This window comes from Bos taurus, chromosome 17 (assembly GCF_002263795.3).
Source record: "Bos taurus isolate L1 Dominette 01449 registration number 42190680 breed Hereford chromosome 17, ARS-UCD2.0, whole genome shotgun sequence".
NCBI classification, from domain to species: Eukaryota; Metazoa; Chordata; class Mammalia; order Artiodactyla; family Bovidae; genus Bos; species Bos taurus.
Genome location: NC_037344.1, coordinates 3,934,274 through 3,958,405, shown reverse-complemented (window position 1 = coordinate 3,958,405; position 24,132 = coordinate 3,934,274). Strand labels below are relative to the sequence as shown.

The following is a 24,132-nucleotide window of genomic DNA, read 5'->3' as shown; positions in this document are numbered from 1 at the left end:
GTGAAAGGTGGTCAGAGAGAGCTGTTGTTTGGCTTTGTGAGACCTCTAACTCTTGGGGGCATCAGGTCAGACAAGAGGTGTGTTCTAGTGGAAGATCTGAAGGGTACAGGTAGGAGGTGGTAAATCCACTTGGTTAAGCCTAGCCCTTTTCTTAAACTGCTTGCTTTTTCATCCTCTATAATTCATTTACTCATTTTTCAATCCATGATTGGTCCTGCTCCATATTCCTACGTGGTACTGTGCTTTTTATGTCATTGTTCAGTGGTGGTCTACCTGTGTTAGTGTTGTTGGAGGTGTTAGGGAGTTCATTTTTTATCCTATTCATATATTCCATTTCCCTCTTGGTTATTTCTTGGTGTATATGTGTGTGTGTGTGAAGAATTGATGCTTTTGAACTGTAGTGTTGGAGAAGACTCTTGAAAGTCCCTTGGACAGCAAGGAGATCCAACCAGTCCATCCTAAAGTAAATCAGTCCTGAATATTCATTGGAGGACTGATGCTGAAGCTGAAACTCCAATACTTTGGCCACCTGATGTGAAGAACTGACTCACTTGAAAAGAACCTGATGCTGGGAAAGATTGACAGCAGGAAGAGAAGGGGACGACAGAGGATGAGATGGTTGGGTGGCATCACTGACTCAGTGGACATGAGTTTGAGTAAACTCTGGGAGTTGGTGATGGACAGGGAGGCCTGGCGTGTTCCAGTCCTTGGGGTCACAAAGAGTCGGACACGACTGAGTGACTGAACTGAGCTGATGTGTGTTATATCTCATTCATTTATGGCTGGCTCGGTCTGTGTTGCTGCGTGTGGGCTTCTCATTGAGGTGGCTTCTCTTGTTGTGGAGCATGGATTCTAGGTGCATGGGCTTCAGTACTTGCAGCACATGGGCTCAGTAGCTGTGGTGCAGCTGAGTCTCCTGCATTGGCAGGTGGCTTCTTAACCACTGGACCCCAGGGAAGTCCCATGTTTTATATCTTACAGAACATTTCTCAAGAACTGGAATTAAGCCATGATGTCAAACACAGTCATTCATTTGAACCTCTTTTCTTTGTAGGTCAAATCACTGGACAATGCCACGTGCTTTGTGGACAGCATGGGTCTGGGCTGTCATCATCCTGTCCACGGAAGGAGCCTCTGACCAGGCTTCTTCTCTGTCTTGTGACCCAACTGGTGTCTGCGATGGCCATTCCAGATCTTTAAACTCCATCCCCTCTGGTCTCACGGCAGGTGTGAAAAGCCTTGACCTGTCCAACAATGAGATCACCTATGTCGGCAACAGAGACCTGCAGAGGTGTGTGAACCTGAAGACTCTGAGGCTGGGGGCCAATGAAATTCACACAGTGGAGGAAGATTCTTTTTTTCACCTGAGGAATCTTGAATATTTGGACTTATCCTATAATCGCTTATCTAACTTATCATCCTCCTGGTTCAGGTCCCTTTATGTCTTGAAATTCTTAAACTTACTGGGAAATTTATACAAAACACTTGGGGAAACATCTCTTTTTTCTCATCTCCCAAATCTGCGGACCCTAAAAGTAGGAAATAGTAACAGCTTCACTGAGATTCATGAAAAGGATTTCACTGGACTGACTTTTCTTGAGGAGCTTGAGATCAGTGCTCAAAATCTGCAGATATATGTGCCAAAGAGTTTAAAGTCAATCCAGAACATTAGCCATCTGATTCTACATCTGAAGCAGCCTATTTTACTCGTGGACATTCTTGTAGATATTGTAAGTTCCTTAGATTGTTTTGAACTGAGAGATACTAATTTGCACACTTTCCATTTTTCAGAAGCATCCATCAGTGAAATGAGTACATCGGTTAAAAAGCTTATATTTAGAAATGTGCAATTCACCGATGAAAGTTTTGTTGAAGTTGTCAAACTGTTTAACTATGTTTCTGGGATCTTAGAAGTAGAGTTTGATGACTGTACCCATGATGGAATTGGCGATTTTAGAGCACTGAGTTTGGACAGAATTAGACACCTAGGTAATGTGGAGACGTTAACAATACGGAAGTTGCATATTCCACAGTTTTTCTTATTTCATGATCTGAGTAGTATATATCCACTCACAGGCAGAGTTAAAAGAGTCACAATAGAAAACAGTAAGGTTTTTCTGGTTCCTTGTTTACTTTCACAACATTTAAAATCATTAGAATATTTGGATCTCAGTGAAAACTTAATGTCTGAAGAAACCTTGAAAAACTCAGCCTGTAAGGATGCCTGGCCCTTCCTTCAAACCTTGGTTTTAAGGCAGAATCGTTTGAAATCACTAGAAAAAACGGGAGAACTTTTGCTTACTCTGGAAAATCTGAATAACCTTGATATCAGTAAGAATAATTTTCTTTCAATGCCTGAAACTTGTCAGTGGCCAGGAAAAATGAAACAGCTGAACTTATCCAGCACAAGGATACACAGTTTAACCCAGTGCCTTCCCCAGACCCTGGAAATTTTAGATGTTAGCAATAACAATCTCGATTCATTTTCTTTGATTTTGCCACAACTCAAAGAACTTTATATTTCCAGAAATAAGTTGAAGACTCTACCAGATGCCTCCTTCTTACCCGTGTTATCAGTTATGAGAATTAGCAGAAATATAATAAATACTTTCTCAAAGGAACAACTTGATTCTTTTCAGCAACTGAAGACGTTGGAGGCCGGTGGCAACAACTTCATTTGCTCCTGTGACTTCCTGTCCTTCACACAGGGACAGCAGGCACTGGGCCGTGTCCTGGTCGACTGGCCCGATGACTACCGCTGTGACTCTCCCTCCCATGTGCGGGGCCAGCGGGTGCAGGACGCCCGGCTCTCCCTTTCTGAATGCCACAGGGCGGCCGTGGTGTCCGCAGCGTGCTGTGCCCTCTTCCTGTTGCTCCTGCTCACGGGGGTGCTGTGTCACCGTTTCCACGGACTGTGGTACATGAAGATGATGTGGGCGTGGCTGCAGGCCAAGAGGAAGCCCAGGAAGGCTCCCCGCAGGGACATCTGCTACGACGCCTTCGTGTCCTACAGCGAGCGGGATTCCTACTGGGTGGAGAACCTCATGGTCCAGGAGCTGGAGCACTTCAACCCTCCCTTTAAGCTGTGTCTTCATAAGCGAGACTTCATTCCTGGCAAGTGGATTATCGACAACATCATTGACTCCATTGAAAAGAGCCACAAAACCATCTTTGTGCTTTCGGAGAACTTTGTGAAGAGCGAGTGGTGCAAGTATGAGCTGGACTTCTCCCATTTCCGTCTCTTTGATGAGAACAATGATGCTGCCATTCTGATTCTGCTGGAGCCCATTGACAAGAAGGCCATTCCCCAGCGCTTCTGTAAGCTGCGGAAGATCATGAACACCAAGACCTACCTGGAGTGGCCCGTGGATGAGACTCAGCAGGAAGGGTTTTGGTTAAATTTGAGAGCTGCAATAAGGTCCTAGGATCCTTCATTAAGGGTCAGTCTTGGTCTGGTGGTGGTCCTTCTATCACTAGTTATAACTGAGTCCATTCTGACTTAATTATATGTAAACCATCCAGTGAATATTCATTGGAAGAACTGATGCTGAAGCTCCAATACTTTGGCCACCTGATGTGAAGAGCTGACTCACTGGAAAAGACCCTGATGCTGGGAAAGATTGAGGGAAGGAGGAGGAGAAGGGGATGACAGAGGATGAGATGGTTGGATGGCATCACTGACTCAGTGGACATGAATTTGAGCAAACTCCAGGAGATAGTGAAGGACAGGAAAGCCTGGTGTGCTGCAGTCCATGAGGTTGCAAAGAGTTGGAATTTAGCGACCGAACAACAACCATATATAAACTATTGAATGAGGACCTGCTTACTAAAATGACTAAAACTGTTCAAATTTTGTCTAGAGTGCTGTTTTATCAAAACTGTGACCAAATTGGAAAAACATGGTTCTAGGCTTTTATTTATCCTATGAGACAGTCATGATCTCAGTCCATTATTGATATGTGAATTATCTGTAGCAATTGGCTTAGTTCATTAGGAAACAGCAGAAATGAATAGAGTTTAAGTGACTTTCCATCAGCTTTCTGCCAGGGGACTCATCCATGTCTGGAGAGGGTGTTCTTTGTCCCCCAGCTGTCCCTTCTGTGTGTGACTGCTCTCAGGAGCAACAAGACAAAATGTTAAAGTCCTTCAGCCAAATGTATTGTTCTCAGGAAAAAAAAGTGCTGTTTTGTGTCCCCATTAAGCTTTACAGGATACTAAAATACCTAGAGGGTATATTTTAAAATGAACTGTGTGCGTCTTCCTCAGAATTTGTTAAGTTTCTCCAGCCACAGTTACTTGAGAGAGTGTATATAACCCAAGGTGCAGTAAATTATGTATTTCTATGGAAATGAAACTGATGAAATAAATACTCAGTTTTGAAGAATTTAAAGCAGTCTTCTATATCCCTGATGCTGATCTTCAGCCTTTAGTTATGTGTGAGGTTCTCATTACTGTCTGGTTACTCTGCTCCCTGAATCATATTGCTTTTTCCTTCTTTTAAAAAGTCTTGTTTCTAATTCTAAAAAGGGCTCTCTTTTTCTCTTTCTGAAATGTTATAGAAGTATGTGTGAGCTAAATAAATTTTTAAGCAAGCATCGACCTAGAGGTTCCTCACAATGACTCAAAAATATTTGATACACAGTGATTTAAAAGAAAGATACTACTTCCATATGTTAATTTTTAGAATCTAGATAATAAGGCATTAAATGAATGCATTAAATTTAAAAGCAAGGAGCTGATCCTGGATTTTGTGCAACTCTCTTGGTAAGCTGGGAACCATGTGTGAAGGAAGTGACCTTGCTTCATCTTCAGCCAGAACTGGGTCTGTGTGGTTTACTGGGGTCTGAAGTCAGAAAGCCCTGGGTTAGGACAGTGCATCTCTGGGTAAGTCGGTCTGACCGAAGATATTTCCCTGTCACAAAGACAGGGCAGTAATGAATTCATCAGAGGGTCCTGTGTTGAGACCGATATGCAGCAGAGTCAGTGAAGCACTGGGCGTGTGACCCGGGGTGCTGTTCAGGCTGAGGAGGCAAGAAGAACGCCCGCAGGAATGGAGACCCGGGTGCCCACACAGGCCGACAGGCGCCTGTGGCGGATGTTAGCGATTATTATTTCCACGGAGTGGTTCATCTCATTAGATATTATGGTTTGTAAATGAACATTTTTGTGTTATGGGTCCTAGTGGGGATCTCGGGTATATTTTCTGCTGTTTGCAGAAAGTTATACCAAAGAAATAAGTCCATTAAATGCATAATAGGTTTTAGTCCTTGGGAAACCCAAGGGTGGGTTCTTCTCTCTTACAAACTCCTGGGAGCATGCAATGGAGGAGACAGTAGCCAGTCTAATAAAAAACAGGCAAGTTCAGGAAGAGGAAACGAGAGATGCCACAGAAACCAAAGACAAAATGGACTTTTTGCTTCACTTCTCTATTTCCTACGTAAGTATAACATTGTCATGAGAACCAGACAAATTTAACATGGACGTGATCTGTAGATTTCATTTCAATAATTTAAACAGCAACAGGAACAGCTTCATAGTTAATTGATAGATCTAAAATAATTTTTTGAAAAGAATCTTTATTTTTTTTCATTACAAATGTTAAACTGTAGAAATTTTGGAGAAGAAACTACAGCATATAAAAGAAAGAGTCAGCTCTTATCCCTTCACCTTGAGCTAACCTCTGGTAACTGGAGATAGGTTAGTGCTCTCCATAATTTTTTCAATGTGTATATATATATTACTTCATAAAACTGAGATTAGATTTTACATGCTTAAACTGTATAAAGAAAATAGCATCTCTTTTTTTGCCCCTGATATTGTTTGGTAATTATCTAACATTTCTAAGTTCTGAAGTTCAGTCACAATTCCATGCAGACATCTATTGGTTTACTTGCTCAGAGTTCTAAAGGGCCATCATGCAGCTCTCCATAAAAAATAAGTGGCAAATACCCCAGAGGTCGAACACATCAGAGGTCACATACAACAGAGGTCATTTAAGGACTCTTGTACAGAAGAGAAACTAAGTGTTAGTTGGTGTTTATCCAACTGCAAGGTGCTTTGTCAATACCCAGTTCAAGAATCTCGTTTTCTCTCTTTAACCTTGCACATGGCTGCTATGTAATATATATGGAATTGTTGAAATGTCTGCTGAGTAGGGAAATAAACTAGAGTTAAATCTTCTAATAATCTGGATGATGAGCCAGTTGTAATACTGAAGCATTGAGTAGTTTCAAGAAGGAAAATTACCAAAAGGTAGAAATCTTAATGTGAGGGACTTCCTTGGTGTTCCTGTGGTTTAGAATCCACCTTCCAACGCAAGGGATGTAGGTTTGATTCCTGGTGGGGGAACTAAAATCCCATATACCTCGGGGCAACTAAGCTTCTGCCCTGCAACTACAGAAAGCCTATGCATTCCAATGAAGACCTGGCACAGCCAAAAAAAATCTTAATGTGAGATCTCATCATAACTATGATGGAATTTTGTATAAAGGACATTGCCAACATTTTTTTCAATTTATTAAGTACAATTGATTTATAGTGTTGAGTTAATTTCTGCTGCACAGCAAAGTGATGCATTTATACATATGTGTCCATTCTTTTTCATATTCTTTTCCATTATGATTTATCACAGAATACTGAATATAGTTCCCTGTGCTACACAGTAGGAGGTTGTTGTTTATCCTTTCTATATATAATAGTCTGCATCTGCTAATCCCAAACTCCCAATCCAACAGTTACCTGGCCCCCCTCCGCACTGGCAACTCCAAGTCTGTTCTGTCTGGGAGTCTTTCTGTTTCATAGATCAGTTCATTTGTGGCATATTTTAGATTCCACGTATAAGTGATATCAGGATATTTGTCTTTCTGATTTACTTCACTCAGTAGGATAATCTAGGTCACCTATGTTGCTGCAACGTGTTGCCCGTGTTTTGGTAATAGACGTGTTTCCTTTTTACTTCATTCAAGTGTAATGTCGTCAAGTGTTGCAGATGTCTGGTGTGATGTATAGTGGTGACTATTTAGTAAATGACCAGTAATTTAAAATGAATTAATTTAAGGGAGTTAAACGTGGTAATACCATTCTTAGGTTAATTTGTTCTGACTTGTCTTCTCAGTTCTGTTCATTTTTTCTCTCTTGTTGGATTGGTTCATTTGTTCAGCAGATATTTATTAGTGCCTCTTATGTGTCAGATGGTGCCCAAGTGCTGCAAAGATAGTAGGGAACAAAACATAAAATCCTCTGTCTTCATGGAGAGGAAGACAGACAGTAGACAAATGAGTCTATGATGTGATTTCAGGTGTTGAAAAGGGCTGGGATGGAAGTGAAAACAGTATGGCCATGGAAAGAGAGTGTGTGTGTTTACGTGTAAACAGGTGGCCCCGAAGAAGAGAGGGGTGCGCTCCCTCAGTCACCCGTGCGTGGGCTGAGTGTGCAGCAGCCCAGCGGACCCCGCGCGGCTCTGGCCATTGTATGGACGGCAGCACCCGGTGCTAACGGAAGGGCTCAGTGGTACCAAAGCTGCCGCGGGGTAACAAGAGCAGAGACCAGAAAAGACCGTGTCCTTAAACCATAGATTTAATGACTCTACTTCTTTGAAGATGTTCAACCGATAAGACGGCATTTGTTATAACTCAATAAAATTGTATGTGAGAAGCACTTTGCAGACCTCTGAAACCCATCCCAGGTGAGATCACTGTAAGCCAAGCTCGGGATGGGATGTCCACGGTGGGTGGTACCAGAAGTGCCACAAGCCCGGATGAGACAGTGGTTGTAACCGGAAAGATGCAAGGCCTCTGTGTTTATTCCACTGCTCAGCTTCTGCTTAAATTCTTTCCACACAGACCCAGTGCCAGCTTTTATTCAGTTCTCTGAATTCTTGGGATCTCTAAAAATTAAAAGAGTGTTAGAAAATATTTCCACATGCAGTACATCGCTTCTGGGGTAAGCGTGCCATGCTATTCCAGCCCTAGTGAATAGTTAATGCCTTGGACGATCCCGATGACCACGGGTTGCCAGGCCACCAGGTAACGAAGCCAGTCCAGGATCTGTCCGTATAGAAAGTGTGTGCGCTCCCAGCTGAATCTCAGTTAAGGAGGTTGCGCTACATCTAGCCACGTAGCAGAAATAGTCACTGTTATTTATACTACATCTGATTTCTAAAAGTAAAACGGTCTACAATAAAATCCCCAAATACAATCCCAAAGAAGAATAAAAGGTAAGGGTCACATACTGAAATAAAGAGGAAGCGGGGGATGATGAACGTGGAAAACGAAGGACGATGAAAACTACCGTTGAGCGAGCAAAAACAGCTCTGGGCTATTCTGCCCTCGTTCATCAGAGGGAACTCACTGCATGTTAAAAAGGAAGGCATTAGTTCACTGATAATACATATCCTATCCTGGTCCCTCGGCTAGACTGTGCTGAGGGAACTTCATACGTAGTATCTCTATTAGCCGTGTTATACACGGAAAGGCAGACTTTTCATATGTATCGTTTATCTTACACTGAATCTCAATGAGGAGTGCATGTGTTTCTTTAGCTGCCTTGGAAGAATGATGCTTGTTGTTAGATGCTCCATTCAGAAACACAGTTCTGTATTTCACAGAAAAAAAAAGTATATGTAATATTCAAAAGTTTATTCTCTCAAGACCGTTTCGTTCTCTCAAAGAAATCAATTGTCTTTTATTATTTAAATGATCGTTAAGGTGACATTTATGACCACATTATCACCCATTTTATGACAAAGACGCATATACTGAGGTTTCACAAGTGAGTTACTAGTCGAAAGCTGTTCTGGCTCAGCCTAGTGAGGAGAGAAGGTGCATGACGGCCTTCTGCCGGGGCTGTTCTTGGCCGGGTTCTGAGACAAAAGCCAGCTGGGAGGGAGCTGAGTGGGTTCTCTGTGCCGGGGTGTGGCTCTGAGACCCAGGGCCCACCTGCGCTGCCGCCCCTGCGGCTCTACTGACAAGTCCTTCCTTACCTGCAGCTCTCAGCCACGGCGGCGCTTCTGCAGATAGCCACTGGTGAACCTGCACAGTGAGGGTTGGTGAAGAGTCAAGGGGGCAGGGATGGGGGATCTCCTTTAGCACTGTGAAAGTCGGGTGACTGGAACTTAGAAGGAATACGGTAAGTCCCCTGCGTATGAGTGAGTTCCTTTCAGAGAGTGCTTTCATAAGTCCAACAAAGTTATCTAGGTACCCAACTAACATCATCATCTACATACTGTACTTTTCACACAAATAACACATAAAAATCAAGCAAACAAAAAATGACACATTTTTAATCTTATGAAAAGTACAGTAGTACAGTACAGTGGCTGAACAGACACACGAGCTAACTTACATGATTGGACATGCAAAGGCACGCTCCCATCCCTGAAAGTTCACGGCTTGGAGGTGCATACGTAGGGGACTGACTGGCGAAGGCTGCTGCTGAGGAGCTAAGAGGGAGTTCCTGGCAGGCTGTGGCCATCCCCTCAGGGCTCTTCCACTTAAGGGGGATGCGTTTTAGATCTATTTACCCCCCTGGAAGAGACACTGCGGTCTTGGGTGGGTGGGGTGGAGGGCCAAGGCTTGCAGTCAGCGCTGGAGGGGGACACTCCCTTCCTGTGACCTTAATGAGATGTGAGTTTATTTGGTCTGGGGTCCCTGCTGTCTATAAAAATCCTGTTGTTGCCATTCACTGACCAAATCTGTAGTAGGTCTTCAGTCCTTTCAATATTATTATTACTTAGGTTAGCCTAAGAAAAGATGAGATATAGCAAGGAATTAAAGAAGCCAAAATTCAGGGGGGAAAACCCTACTAATTCTGGAAATACTACAATTTTGTACACCTTAAAAATACTTTTCTATATTCTAGTTCACAGTTGGGGCTTTTAAATTTTCTGTTCTATTTTCCTCCCCATCTACTCATCTTATCCACCTGTTATTTACCATCTGTCTCTCTGCCTATCTATCATCCATTTATCTGCCTACCTACTTATCTTATCCTTCCATATATTCATATTATCCATATTTGCAATGTCCCATCACATTTTCACTAAAGCCCTTATAGTGGAATAAGTGGAATACAAAGAGTAGAATGTATCTTTTTTGGCATTTAACTTAGCTAGAGTAGTAACGCAGACATGGGCAAGAAAAGGGACAAGTCACTTTGAAATAGGTAGTTAGGGAAAACAGTGTTTTCTGCCGTACCTGTAGTGATGATAAGGAAAGTTTAAATTAGAGGATGTGTTGCCAGAAAATAATATTTCATAACTTCATAAAAAGGATACGGGTTATTGATCATCCTCTTCAAATCGACCTTCTCTTTGCAGTAAGGGCACGTCTGCTTTTTACCAACAATACACCAACCTCGGATGCAGAATTCATGAAAGCTTAGGGATCTTGTTAGGGAAGATACTGAAAGGCAAGGTCTACTTCATGACGATGTGATGGAAGTGATCCCGCCTGTTGGGTGGAGTGGTGGAGGCAGAAATGGCTCTCGGTCATGACTTGGTTGTGTCTATTGCTTTCCTAGAGCCTCTGCAGGACAGTGGAGCCACCAAGGACAGTGAGCTTGAAGTCAAAGCCTATGACCCTGAGGAGTTTACTCATCTTCTTAGCCTTACATGTTCTGACCTCAGATTCTGTGATTAAATTAGACAAAGAATGTGGATGTGCTTTTTTACAGGATGTCTTATGCAAACATATCCTCACTTTTTGTGCATATCTCTGCATTTATCATAGCATCTCCCCATTTAGCTTTTTGGGCACCTACCCACTACCATCTATGTAATGAGATTCAGTTCAGTTCAGTTCAGTTCAGTCGCTCAGTCATGTCTGACTCTTTGTGACCCCATGAATTGCAGCAAGTTCAAATTATTTGTGGTCAAATATTGTACAGATATTTCTATTAGCTTCATAAGTTTTTTCTCAAGTTTTTATTACTGATAAGGAGCCAGTTATTTTGAAATAGAATATATAGAATCTAGGCACTTACAGATTCATTTGTATACAATCCCTTTCGATGCTTTGTCCCCAAAGTTGACAATGAACCATATGTTTTCCCTCAGCACCAGGGACTGAGTCTTACAGAGCCTGAGTCAAGTCACTCTGGGTCATGACTTTTTGTGTACTTATATATCTCTCCTGGGCAATGTGCTACCTGTGGGACAGTGACTCATTCATCTCTGTGCTCAGCACCTTAAGCAGTGCCTTAGTGCCTGTTTGGGGGCTTCCCAGGTGGCACTAGTGGCAAATAATCCACCTGCCAATGCAGGAGATGCAAAACTCAAGTTGGATCCCTGGGACAGGAGGATCCCCTGGACGGGGTAATGTCAGCCCACTCCAGTGTTCTTGCCTGGAGAACTCCATGGACAGAGGAGCCTGGTGTGCTATATTCCATGGGGCCTCAGACAGTTGGACATGGACATGACTGAGCGACTAAGCACACACACACACACACACACACACACGCCTATTTATTGAATGAATATTTGAATGAATCATTCAAAACCAATTACTATTGCAAACTTATTTTCCTCGGGTTCCACAGCTTATAGATTTGAGTAAGATCATTAACTGGGGCTTTTCTGGTGGCTCTGTGGTGAAGAATCTGCCTGCCAATGTAGGAGATGCAGGTTAAATCCCCGGGTTGGGACGATCCTCTGGAGAAGGAAATGGCAACCCACTCCAGTATTCTTGCCTGGGAAATCCCATGGACAGAGGAGCCTGGTGGGCTACAGTCCATGGGGTCACAAAAAGAGTTGGCTATGACTTAATGACTAAACAACAAACACAATGATTAACTATGAGATTCATCGTGTTGATTTCCTTCTATAGTCACTGATCCCAGGGTGGCTTTCCCTGACCTGCTACAGCACCCATGTAGACGTTCCCTCACTAACGGAGGGCGTGGAGGTGGAGACAAGGCCACGCAGATGATTCCTCGGTATTAGATTGGTGTGCGACCAAGAGTCCCCATTCTTTTATGTTCTTGGAACTGGGGTCACTTTTGCATGTTTGGGTTAGCATAAAGTGTATTATAACAAAGATACTAAGTCAAAACCTGTACAGTTCTTCATTCAAAAGAGCTCCAGATAGGTATGGCATTCAGGGCTCATTGAGCAAGCATTGAGATGTTCATCTCCTCTTTAATATCCCCTTTTCTCTTCAAAATCTCATATGCAAAGCCTTCACCCCAGCAGAATTTCTGCAGAGCAAGACTCAGATTCCCACCCCTTGTTAATATGATTCATGTTTGCCCACTCCTTGCTAATATGACTCATGCTAAAATGGGCCATTAATAATACTCCCTGCAAAGCAAATTTAAAGGTGACTACATTTTCGATTACATATGCACACATGTACAACAATCCCTAAGGGCTTTTAAAGATGGAGAGAGAAAATATTTCCACTTGCAAATGGCAGAAGGGGCTCTGTTCCAACATTTGAAAACTAAATCATATTTAAAACTAGGACCAGACTTGGAAAATTTCTACTAAGAATGATAGGTTTTTGGGAAATGTATCACACTGAAAAACCACATAGAATCCCACATGGGATATCTTTGTGTTTCTTACCTTAAAATGTTAAGACTTAAATGTTGGAGTAAAGGCTCCTATTACAGTTCAGATGCATTTGGTCCAGTTTTTTACTCTCAGGATTGAATAAATGGAATCTGTCCAGATTAAACAGAATCAAATCATGAGTGCTGCATGTCTATGGTGTTACTGACTGAGTTCGGTGGGCTTCAGAAGCAAGAGGCAGATGGTTTGATCACCTTATAATGCCAGAGCTTTGAACTGACTGAGTGCACAGCAATATTATAAAATTGATATTGTACTATCAAATAAAGATAAATGATGCCTTCTTTTCCCTGTATGAAGAGAAGAATTAAAATACTGATTGTTGGTCAACGCAAACACCACTGTGGCATCCAGAGTTACGTGCTCAGGCAGTGCAGCCTCGGCCCAGGGCTCTTGATGCCAGCATCTCTCAGCACATGGAGCCCTTCCTCACTGTTGCTGGAGTCCCAGAGGGTGCTGGTTTCCAGGGCCAGGCTGGTCTGGCCCCCAAAGATCCCTTCTCCAGTGGATAGTGATTTGGGGCACAACCCATAGGCCAGGGAATCAAATGGTCCAAGTGTAATTTAAGGTGTCCTCTTTTCAAGACCAAAGCTGATACTTGGCTTTCCCCATCACCACTGTGGACACAAGCAGGTTCCTGAGAATTATTTCCAGGTAAAACACGCCACCATTAATACCGTAGATGTGTGGCACTCATGATTTGATTCTGTTTAATCTGGACAGATTCCATTTATTCAATCCTTAGAGTAAAAAAACTGGACATTGTCATTCTTGTTCTTGTGAGATTCAGACAAGGGCTCCGCCAGGCAAGTCCTGAGCTCTGCCCTGCAGCTGAAACTGCACTCTGTTCTTCACTCCCCAGCCTCTCTCCCCTGGTCCTCACTGGCTACCTGTGTGCTTAAGGCTTCACCGGTTCTCCCAGCCAGCCTCTGCTCAGATGCTGCGGCCCTCCTGTTCGTGTGGCCTGAAGACTCCTTTTAAAAAAGAAATTACTGGGGGAGGAGGAGGGTGGAGAGGAGAAGGGAAAGAGGTTTACCACCTGCTAACTAAGAGCAGTTCATTATTCATCAGGGATCAGAGAGAGTCTCAATAAGAAAATGGACAGGAGCATAAAGGCTTGGGGTTTGGTGAAGGGAGCTAAGCAAGGCAGAAGGAAGTGGGGAGAAGGAGGAGACAAAGGAGGAGGGGGGTGACGGGACAGTCTTCCCTGATATTCCATCTCCCGGCTTGAGGAAGGCCATATGGCCTCCCGTGAAAAGGATACACATGCTTGCATGAAAGCTGGTAGGTGTTTTCAATGAGCCCTTCCTCATCAAGTTCCACAATGATCTTCTGCCCACACACGGCGCAGATGTCGTCCGACAGACTCCTGGTGGGCATCCCACTGCCGCTGTAGAACTGTGGGGGACAGGCCCAGAGCACACATCATTCTGTGAGCACAGGGAAGCCACTGGCAGCTGGAAGACAGAGAGGCTTCACCGTTTCTCTGCTGCTTTAGAACTTGAAACGTGTTTCCCATAGAACAACGCTACTGTGGGGTGAAGGTTTCCCAGGCAAAACCCCACTGAGCCCCAAAGCACATCGCTAATTGTAACCACCTAACTTCTCCACTGAGGAATCCTTTAAGAGGAACACTTTTATCGAGGGCTGTAGTTCAGAATGACATGGGAAGCTTTTTAAATTCACCCAGAACCTGACCCTTCTCCTTATTCTCCTGAGACTCTGATTCCCAGATCTCAAGTAATCCCAGACATCTATGTATCTTTTAATTAACTTTAATATAATTAAAATTTTAATCAATTTAAATAAAATCCCATCTGACTATAGGGAGTATGAAGACTAATCCCATTAGAAAGCAGCGCATTTAGAATTCTAACTTGGGACATTGCATCTCCCCAGGGCTGTGGATGAGGAGCGATTCCTAACATTGGCAGCACATTAGAATGTCTAAGAAGCTTTTTTAAAAATAAAAGATTTATTTTATAATTGTTTTAGATACAAAAGATACAAAGATAGAATAGAGTTTCCACACCAAGTTTCCCCTGTGATTAACATTTTACATTTAGGGTGGTACATTTGTTACAATTAATGAACCAACACTGATGCATTATTATGAAATCAAGTCTATACTTTGTTCAGATTGCTTGGTTTTTCTCAAATGTCCTTATTTTGTTCTAGAATCCCATCCAGGATACCATTAATTGTCTTATCTCTTTAGGCTTCTCTCTTTTTTTAATTTTTTAGGCTTCTCTTGGCTTTGGCAGTTTCTCAGACTTTTTTTCCCTATGATTGACAGTTTGGGGGTGGGGGCGGTGCTTATAGAATGTCCTTCACTTGGAGTTTAGCTAATGTGTTTTTCTCTTGATTATGCTGAGCTTATGAGTTTTAGGGAAAAAGAGAACAGAGGTGAAATGCCACGCTTACCACATTGTGGCAAGGGTGCGTGCAGTCCACATGATCCATCGTTGCTGATGTTGACCTTGATTACTGAGTTTGAGGTAGTGTTTGTCAAGTTTCTCCACTCTACAACTACCTTTTACTTCTTTTACTTCTTTCTACACTGTACTCTTTGGAAGGAAATCACCATCACCACGAGCACTTCACACTTAGGGAGTGGGGAGTTAGGAGTTATGGTCCACATCTGTATCAGTCAGAGTTCTCCAGGGAAATGGAACAGAGGATATGCATGCATGTGGGTCGGGGGAGAGTGGGCAGAGAGGGAGAAAGGGGGAAGGGAGAGAGAGACTCATTTTAAAGACCTGAGGCTGGCAAGTCTGGAACCTGGAGGGCAGGCTAACAGGCCGAACTCTGGAAAGAGTTTTCAGACTTGAGGCAGAACTCCTTCTCTGAGAAACTTCAGTTTTTACCCTTAACGTCTTTGACTTATTAGCTTAAAGACCCATCTATATTTTCAAGGGTATTTGCTTTCCCTTAAAGTTAATTACAGCTACAAAATACATTCAAAGCAACATGTAGACTCATCTTTGGTCAAACAACTGGATACGAGAGCCTAATCAAGTTGACACATAAAAGTTAACCATGCAACCTCTTAAAGGTGGAATATCTCCATAAATTATGTGGAATTTGTCTGAATAGATTTGTCTGTTCTCATTTATTTATATCTATCTATTCAATCATTCACTTATTTCACTGTGGACTCATGGATATTTATTCTAAACTTCGAGTTATAACCCAATACTATTTACTACGAATACTACTGCTGCTGTGTTGCTCAAATTGTTTCAGCCTTGGCTTCTGTGTCTCTTTGACATAGCCTCATCATTGTGGGTTTTTTCTTGTGTGGGCTTTTTTTGAGAGCCTCCTTACTTTCTGGCCCTACAAAATACTCTAGGTTCATATTGTATGTTCCCTGCCAAGACCCAGAATCAGCTGTTCTCCCAAGGAACACTGTTTCCTTTTATTATAGACTGGTATTAGAAAACAAGATCGGAGCACTTTGTGTGCTCACTGCTACTAAGCTGTCATTGCTTCCAGGGCTTCTTAGTTGACAAAGCAAGGAAATATATCTGTATACTCTAACCCATGTGTATACACATATCTATAAAATATTTCTCTATATATCATCTACATTAAGATACATATAATCTATGTTATATGTATCTTCCCTGGTGGCTCAGACGGTAAAGCATCTGCCTGCAATGCGGGAGACCTGGGTACGATTCCTGGGTCGGGAAGATCCCCTGGAGAAGGAAATGGCAATCCACTCCAGCACTCTTGCCTGGAAAATCCCATGGACGGAGGAGCCTGACAGTCCATGGGGTCGCAAAGAGTCGGACATGACCGAGCAACTTCACTTTTAAACTTTCACTTTCAATCTATGTTAAGCTAAACACCAGTTCAGACTGATGTCTCTGATCTATTCACAGATCATTCTAGCCTTCTCTCCTTGCGTGTATATAGCCTTCTGAGAGCAAGAAACATAGCTTCCATGACCAGTCTTCCATTCACTTGGAGTCCAGTTCCAGAATACATGCGCAGTGGTATCAGGGTATCCCCATAGCCCTGAGGGGAACTTACTTAATGGAGTGCAGTGCTTACATACAGTTCCTTTTGCTTTTAATCTTACATCTCCACTCATTTCAAAGAGACTTAGGTCAGCACTTCCCCCGTCCCCCCCACTTCAGAGAGGTTATTTTACACATTTGTAATACAGTTGAATTCTCTTGTCACAGTCCGCATTCTATCCTGGCATTTCCTGACATCCTATATGACTTGTTTTAGATTTGCACACTTAAGGTTTAACCTTTCTGCTATAAAGTACTGTTGATTTTGACAGATGCATAGTGTCATGCATTCACCATTAGAGTATCATACAGAATAATTTCACCACTCTAACAAATTCCCTGTGCTTCACACATTCAACCCTGCTCCCTCCCTAAGCCTCTTGGCAACCACTGGTCTCTTTAGCATCTCCACAGTTGTACCTTTTCCAAATTGTCATATAAGTGGAATCATAGAGTACAGACTGGCTTCTTTCACTTAGCACTATATATTTACGACTCATCCAACTTTCTGCATGGCTTAATAGCTTATTCCTTTTCCTAGGGAGCTTTTAAAACAAAGCAGATGCATTGGCTCCACTCCCAGAGTCTGACTTAATTAGTGTGGGGCTCAGGCACTGGTGTGGTGCTTCCTCTTTACCTCTGTCACAAGCACATGAATAAGTGCATATACACACGTGCACACACACACACCATCAGTTGAAGTCACTGGTGGTTGTGCCAATGGCTTGAGACAGTACTTGGTGGTTGGAACGAGGATGGCAGGAGATGACAAGATGTCATAGACTGGTGGGATGGAATCAGGTGAGGAATCTCTGTAAAGCTGGGGTTTAAAGACTTTGTTCTTTTGCTAGGTTAAATCTTTTCTTCCTGGTCCACTGGAGAACAGAGGAAATTCAACTCTTCCTCTCCTGTCCACAAGCAGGCACAAGAGGCTTTGGAAATTTGTAGAAGGGGGATGGCTCTGGTTTCTGTTGGAGGCACTGGGAGTGAAAATGCTCCCTTCTGTGCTTGCCTTAGACCTCACTAGAAAGGCAGCTGTCTTAGAGATGACACAAGGCTGGCCATTCCAGCATTCCACCACAGAAGTTGGACTCCAGGCTCTAGAGAAAGAGTAAGATGGAGTCTACAGAGATGGGGGAGGTGGGGGATGAAACAAAGGCCTTGTCGACTAGGTCCTGACCGGTAAGTGGAGGGGAGAACACAGTCCAGAAGGCCAGTCTTTCCTCACTGCTCACAGCGGTTTCTCCATTTCATACCTGGATGTGTGCCAAGAGACTGGTAGAGGACAGAGATGTGGAATTTCTGAAACCACTGGTCACACCCGGAACCTTTGGGATGTAAGTTTTTAAGAGATGTGCGTGTGTTAGACCACAGATGGTTACTCCTAATATCTGCATCTGGAATCCATCTTTCCAGAAACTGTGTCCATTCTGAATTTTAATTTTAAGAGCGTTAAAAAAACTATTAGTGATTTTTTTAATTCCAGGGGACAATACACAGTCAGAACACATTTAGCACACATTTTATCTCTTCTATTTCTTCAAATGCTGTATAATAACTGATCTTTATGATGATTATTACCCTGAGGTACTGATTGATTCTAAAGTGCTTTATGTGCATCAAATATGACTTTTATTTGCATCGGCAGATAAAGGGTTTTTGTTATTGCTGAATTTTTACTAATTCTTTATTTTTATTTTTTAGATTAATTTTTACTAAACCTTTAAATGTTGGCAATTGGAGTATGCTAGATATGGTTACTTCCAGATAATTTCACACCCGGAGAATCCAAGGAGCAGTTGGGCTGATAGAACCAAATAACACCTATTTCTGAAAATGGTCACAAATGTGTAAGATGAGACCATTTTTCTACATACCAAAAACGATTTCAAAGAATGAAAGCAACGCTTACCCCTAGAGTAGAAGCCATGTAGTCCGAACAGATCTCTGCGAAGTCTCTCCCCATTACTCCATAGTAGAGGCCATAGAACAAGGACACGATGCCAAAATCCATGGAATCTCTAGCTTTGATTCTATTGAAAACAACAGCCAAGGGAAGTAAGAATGGGCATCTTGTGGTGGTGGGGGGCGGGGGTTGGTCTCGGGAAAGACTGCAGCTTGGAAAGTATTTCTTGCCATGGTATCTAAGAGAACCTTGAGTGTATTTTCCTTCATTTATTTGTTTAGTGTTTCTTTTTTTTAAGTGAATTTAAAATTCTCTCCATTCCTTTACGTTTTACCACTCAAGGCTAAGTGGACGAAATAATTCTTGAAAGAGTGTTTAACGTCTTCTTTGGACTGCAGTGCTGAGACAAGCCAACTCTAACCAGAGGTTCTCAAGCTTGGCTGTCGGTGGGAAAACCTGGGCAGCTTGTAAAAAACCTCCATCTGCAGGCTGCACCCTGGGCCAATTACATTAGCTCTCTGGAGGTGGAGCCCATGCAGCAATATTTTTGGAGGCTCTCCAGAGAAGGATGATTGCAGTGGGGAGCTAACATGAAGAACCTCTTTAATAGTCCAATGGTTCTCAGCCCTAACTGTATGTTAGGATTACCTGGGGGAGATTTTAAGGATATACTAATACACTATCTTCTAGGGCTCTAATTTAAGTGGCTTGGGGTGGGGTCTGGACAGTAGCTAGGGCCGAGAAGTTTGATTCCTGTGATCAAACTTAGATTTTATAGAATGCTTTCAAATACTTAATCTTACCTAAAAATATTGGAGATAGACATCATTAGCCATACTTTGGTTTGAAAAATGGGGACTTAGGAAAAATGATTGCTTAACCTGACAATTGGTACAGGGATTAAGCTCACATTTTGATGTCATTTGTTACTATGCCATAGTGCCATGTATTAATAAAAAAAATTTATTTTGCAAGTTGGATATTTCAAATACGCTAGGATTCTCTACAACAACTATTTCTTTTTTTTTAATTTATTTTTAATTGGAGGATAATTGCTTTACAATGTTGTGTTGGTTTCTGTCATATAACAAACGTGAATCAGCCCCTTCCCCACCCCCGCCCACCGCCTTCTTTTTCTAAAGGTAAAGATTTCTTTAAAAAGTGAATGATTAGCTCCTGATGTAATATCTGGATCTTAATGATCACACTTTCGATTTGCTCCCTCTGCAAGAGTCACTAATACTAGCAATGGAAGTTGGGGATCTGCCTGAGGCAGGAAGGAAGTGGAGAGAGGAGAGGAGGTGGGGGTCTGTCTCTCTCTGGAACCCTCTACTGGTGGTTTCTGTGCTCTGTTAACTTGAGGAGGGAATGGTACAGCTGTGCAGACCTGGAGGGCAGAGGTCTTTTGGTGTTGTGAACTGGGCATTCCAACACAGTGGGCAGCTTCATCCTTCCAAACTGGGGCAGTGACGAAGAATGAAGATGACCTTTCCTCTATGCCCAGGGGAGCATGGATTTATAGTCTAATTGATAAAAAGTGTAGCAACAAACTTGTAGTTCCAGAGAAAAGAATCTCAATACAATTGTGTTCAACGACAATTAGTAGTGAAAAAAATAGTTCCTTCCCATCTGAGGGCTTCTCTGGTGGTTCAGCTGGTAAAGAAATCACCTGCAATGTGGGAGACCTGGGTTCCCTAACCCCTGGGTTGGGAAGGTCCCTTGGAGAAGCTACCCACTCCAGTATTCTGGCTTGGAGAATTCCATGGATAGAGGAGCCTGGCAGCCTACATACAGTCCATGGGTTTGCAAAGTCAGACACAACTGAACGATTCTCACTTCATTTCCCATTTGAAGGGTTAGGTTCTTCATACACCTCATTATAGGAGAATTCCTGGATAAGGATCTTAAAATCATACAGATAATATTTTGGGGATAACTACAGTCCCAAGTGACTTCATAAAAGTAAAAAAATATTTTACACACATTAAAATAATATAGACAGTATGCTGCAAGAATAATTCAATGTCTTTCTATAGCTTAAACAAACAATAATAGATCTGTACAGCTGTATTCTATCCCTTTCTTCCTAGGGAATGGTAGGAGTTCCCTCTCTGAAAATTGCATGAAATATTTGTGAAATCAGATTGTTGTGTTGCCACAGGAAGAGCCCTTCCCCCCAGGGCTGGGTCTCCATCAAGTTTCCTTCCTTGTTTTATGACTTATGGGTAGCTAACTTCTGCCTTTCAAATTTCTAAGGTTCCAGAGATTTAGAGTAATTTTTTTTTGGTCACGTGGCCTGTGGGATCTTAGTTCACTGACCAGAGATCGAACCTGCACCCCCAGTTGGAGTCCCAACCATAGGACCACCAAGGAGGTCCCAGAGTTAGAGGAATTTTGACGTGAGACATATTCCAGGGATTTTCATTTGAGTGGTTTTCCACAGCTGGTATGTCCACCATCCACAGTGGTATGTCTCACACTTCCTTTCCAACACACAGGTTGATTACAGCTCTGCCCCTGAGAACCTCACTCACAGCACATCTCAGCAGCCATCTTCCCAGTGGAAACATGATTCTGAGTCATGGATATTATTATCCCAACTTCCTTTATTTCTCCCTAGACTTTGTTGCCCCATTACCTCTTCACTTCTCTTTCACTGTCTAAGTACTCAGTTTCCTCTTTTACTAAATGCCTCCAGCAGAAGAGATTTAGAGCAGAAACAAAATTCTAGAGCAGTGCTGTCCAATGGAAATACAGATTGGACATAATTAAAAATTTTCTTATAGCCACAAATAAAAGGTAAAAAGAAACAGATCAAATAATTTCACTAAAACATCCAGAGTACTGTCATCTCATGTAATCACAAAATGATTTTCTTATACGATCTTTGAAACTCAATGTGTATTTTAGACTTACAGCACCTCTTATTTCATATTTTACATGCTCAGTATTTACATGGGTTGGCAGCTACTGTGTTGGATAGCATAGCTTTAGGGGTTTAAAGAAGAAAGATATATAGAGGGATATGAGACTTAAGAATTTTGTAGAAGGGAACTTTTTAGCTCAATAAAAACTGCTCTAACAAATATAGGCCAACTTTTAATGACGATGTCTTTAAAGCTTATAATTTTTTAAAAACTTTGAAATCTGAGTGTTATTTTCCTTTTATTAGTGTCCCCCAGTGGCATCTATGATACCAATGATAGCCCTATAAACAGTGCGTCCCTGGAAAACTGCAGGGCCAAATGTGGCTTCCAGACACTGAGAACTTGACCAGGTTAATGCTACAAGTAAGTGCTTAGAGACATCAATATCTTAATTGGAGATACTTACCTGAAAAATAAATGGAATCCACACATTGTAAATATGATAGCCAAATAACCCACAACACCAAATGCATAGCTGAGTTTGTAGATTAGAAGAAACCATTTGTAAACCAATCTGTGGAGTGAAAAATGGGGAGACGCACCAAACATGATATATTAGAAAATATTTTCTCTTTTTCAAACATTGTTATAAGTCAGTTTTTAGTTTCTAAAATTCTGTTCATTTTACAATACACAGAGCATGAATATATCATATCAGCTAAACTCCATGATAATCTAGAGTTTTAATATACTACCAACAAGCAATATATAGACAGTACTATCATGCAGGTGTGTTTCTATGTATATATCCGTATATAAATTCATTGTGACTTACGCCCTCATGTAAAGGTGACCTTCGGGACTGGTTATTCTACATGGGGCCTTGTCGACCTCCCTCTCTTCTTTTCTCATTTGACCCTATATTGGCTTACAGTGGCTTTGGCAGGAGTCTTTGGAGGCAAGCGAGTGATGCGAGATGTCCTCCCCGGAGCCTCTCGCTTCCCGCCCGCGCTGCCCCTGCCCTCGCGCGGCCTCACTCACGCGGCCCCCGCGCAGCCCTGGAGCAGGAGCCCTGCGCATTGTTTTCTGTGCTACGTGGACGGGCCCTGTGTCCGTCCCACACTCACCATGGTGGCTTTCAGAGCTTTCCCCCTTCCCACAGGGTCCTCATGGAGAAGTGAGAGGGTGGGGATGCAGGGCAAGGATGGAGCGGATGTGGAAGGAGCCGTGGACCTGGCTGCTTCCCCTGCTGCCCGCAGTAAAAGCTCTTAGGAAAACCGCCCGAAGGGCCGCATGGCTGCTTCCTGCCTGAGAGAGCCTGGGCTGGGGCTGGGGCGCGGCTCCATTCCTGGTTCGGTACAAGGGCCCTGCCTGTCAGAACACACAGGGGCTGGAAGGAGGGGGGCTGGGGGCCCGGAGCAGCAAAGGGGGTGCTGGCACACTGCACAGGAGCATAAGGCTCCCCGTTTGCCCTCAGCCCTTTCCCGCCTCCTTCTCTGGAACCCCTCTCCTGCATTTCTCCCCAAACTTCATTCAGAATCTCCCTCTGGAGACAGGGCCCCACGCTTTCGCCTCTGACCCCTGGCACCCTGTCCCCAGATCTCACCTTCCCTGGCTTCCTCCCTGTTGGAGCCATTGCCGCAAATGCTTATGTTCTATATTATTACTGATGCAATGTTTCAGCGTTCTTTTATTTACTTATTAAAATTTTTATTGAAGTATAGTTGACTTATGACTTTATATTACTTTCAGGTGTACAGCATAGTGATTTGGTATTTCTATGTATTACGAAATCACCTCCACTAGGAATCTAGTTACCACCTATTACCATACAGTTATTATGATTGTACCAACTATACAGGCAGACCTAGCTTTATTACACTTTGCAAACACTGCATTGTTGTTATTGAACAGAAGGTCTGTGTTAACCCTTTGTTGAGCAGGTCTGTAGGCACCACTTTTCCAACAGCATGTACTCACTTTGTGTCTCTGTGCCCCATTTTGGTAATTCTTACAAGATTTCAAACTTTTACATTATTATCATATTTGTTTTGGTGATCTGTGATCAGTGATCTTTGGTGTTACTGTTATAATTGTTTTGGGGCACCACAAACCACACACATGTAACATGGCAAACTCAACTGATAAAAGTAGTGTGTTTTGACTTGACTGCTTGGTCTTCCCCCCACCTTTCTCCTTCTTCTCAGGCCTCCCTATTCCCTGGGACACAACGAGATTGAAATCAGGCCGATTAATAATCCTACAATGACCCCATTGCTCAAGTGAAAGGAAGAGTTGCATATCTGTCACTTTAAATCAAAAGCTAGAAGTGATTAAGCTTAGTGAGGAAGGCATGTCAAAAGCAGAAATTGGCTGAAAGCTTAGGCCTCTTGCATCAGTGAGCCAAGTTACGGATGCAAAGGAGAAGTGCTTGAAGGAAGTGCAAAGTGCTGCTCCAGGGAATGTACAAATGAAAGTGAGACAGCTTTACTGCTGATATGGAGAAAGTTGTAGTGGTCTGGATAGATCAAACCAGCCACAACATTCATTCTCTTAAGCCAAAGCCTAATCCAGAGCAAGGCCCTGCTGCTGCTGCTGCTGATGCACTGCTTCAGTCGTGTCCGACTCTGTGCGACCCCACAGACGGCAGCCCACCAGGCTCCCCTGTCCCTGGGATTCCTAACTCTCTTCAATTCCCTGAAGGCTGAGAGGTGAGGAAGCTGCAGAAGAAAAGTCTGAAGCTAACAGAGGTTGGGTCATGAGATA

General features: G+C 42.8%; 2 protein-coding genes across 12 annotated transcripts in view; one reads left to right on the top strand and one right to left on the bottom strand.

Moving 5' to 3' along the window:
* TLR2 (toll like receptor 2) overlaps positions 1 to 18,628 on the top strand; it is a 39,706-nt gene extending 21,078 nt beyond the window's left edge. For 5 of the 6 annotated variants that reach the window (XM_059875871.1, XM_015475329.3, XM_015475328.3 and 2 more), the window contains exon 2: positions 1,055 to 18,628. In XM_059875871.1, the coding sequence (XP_059731854.1) occupies positions 1,071 to 3,425 (2,355 nt within the window). In that variant the 5' untranslated portion in view covers positions 1,055 to 1,070 and the 3' untranslated portion in view covers positions 3,426 to 18,628. 6 annotated transcript variants of the gene reach the window in all.
* The window catches only part of RNF175 (ring finger protein 175), a 67,646-nt gene continuing 49,070 nt past the window's right edge, over positions 5,557 to 24,132 (bottom strand). Inside the window, exons 5-10 of one of the 6 annotated variants that reach the window (XR_009490954.1) lie at positions 21,833 to 21,940; positions 18,506 to 18,626; positions 13,833 to 14,025; positions 10,274 to 10,375; positions 8,231 to 10,193; positions 7,558 to 7,885 (exon numbers count right to left, since the gene is read on the bottom strand). Coding sequence is in view for 4 of the 6 variants with exons in the window: in XM_024977484.2 (XP_024833252.1) it covers positions 7,956 to 8,076; positions 10,274 to 10,375; positions 13,833 to 13,966; positions 18,506 to 18,626; positions 21,833 to 21,940 (586 nt within the window). In the remaining 2 variants the exon portion in view is untranslated. Of the gene's footprint in view, positions 8,077 to 8,230; positions 10,194 to 10,273; positions 10,376 to 13,832; positions 14,026 to 18,505; positions 18,627 to 21,832; positions 21,941 to 24,132 lie in introns of all 6 variants that reach the window. The other 5 variants (XR_009490955.1, XM_024977484.2, NM_001193184.2 and 2 more) reach the window with 5 other exon arrangements.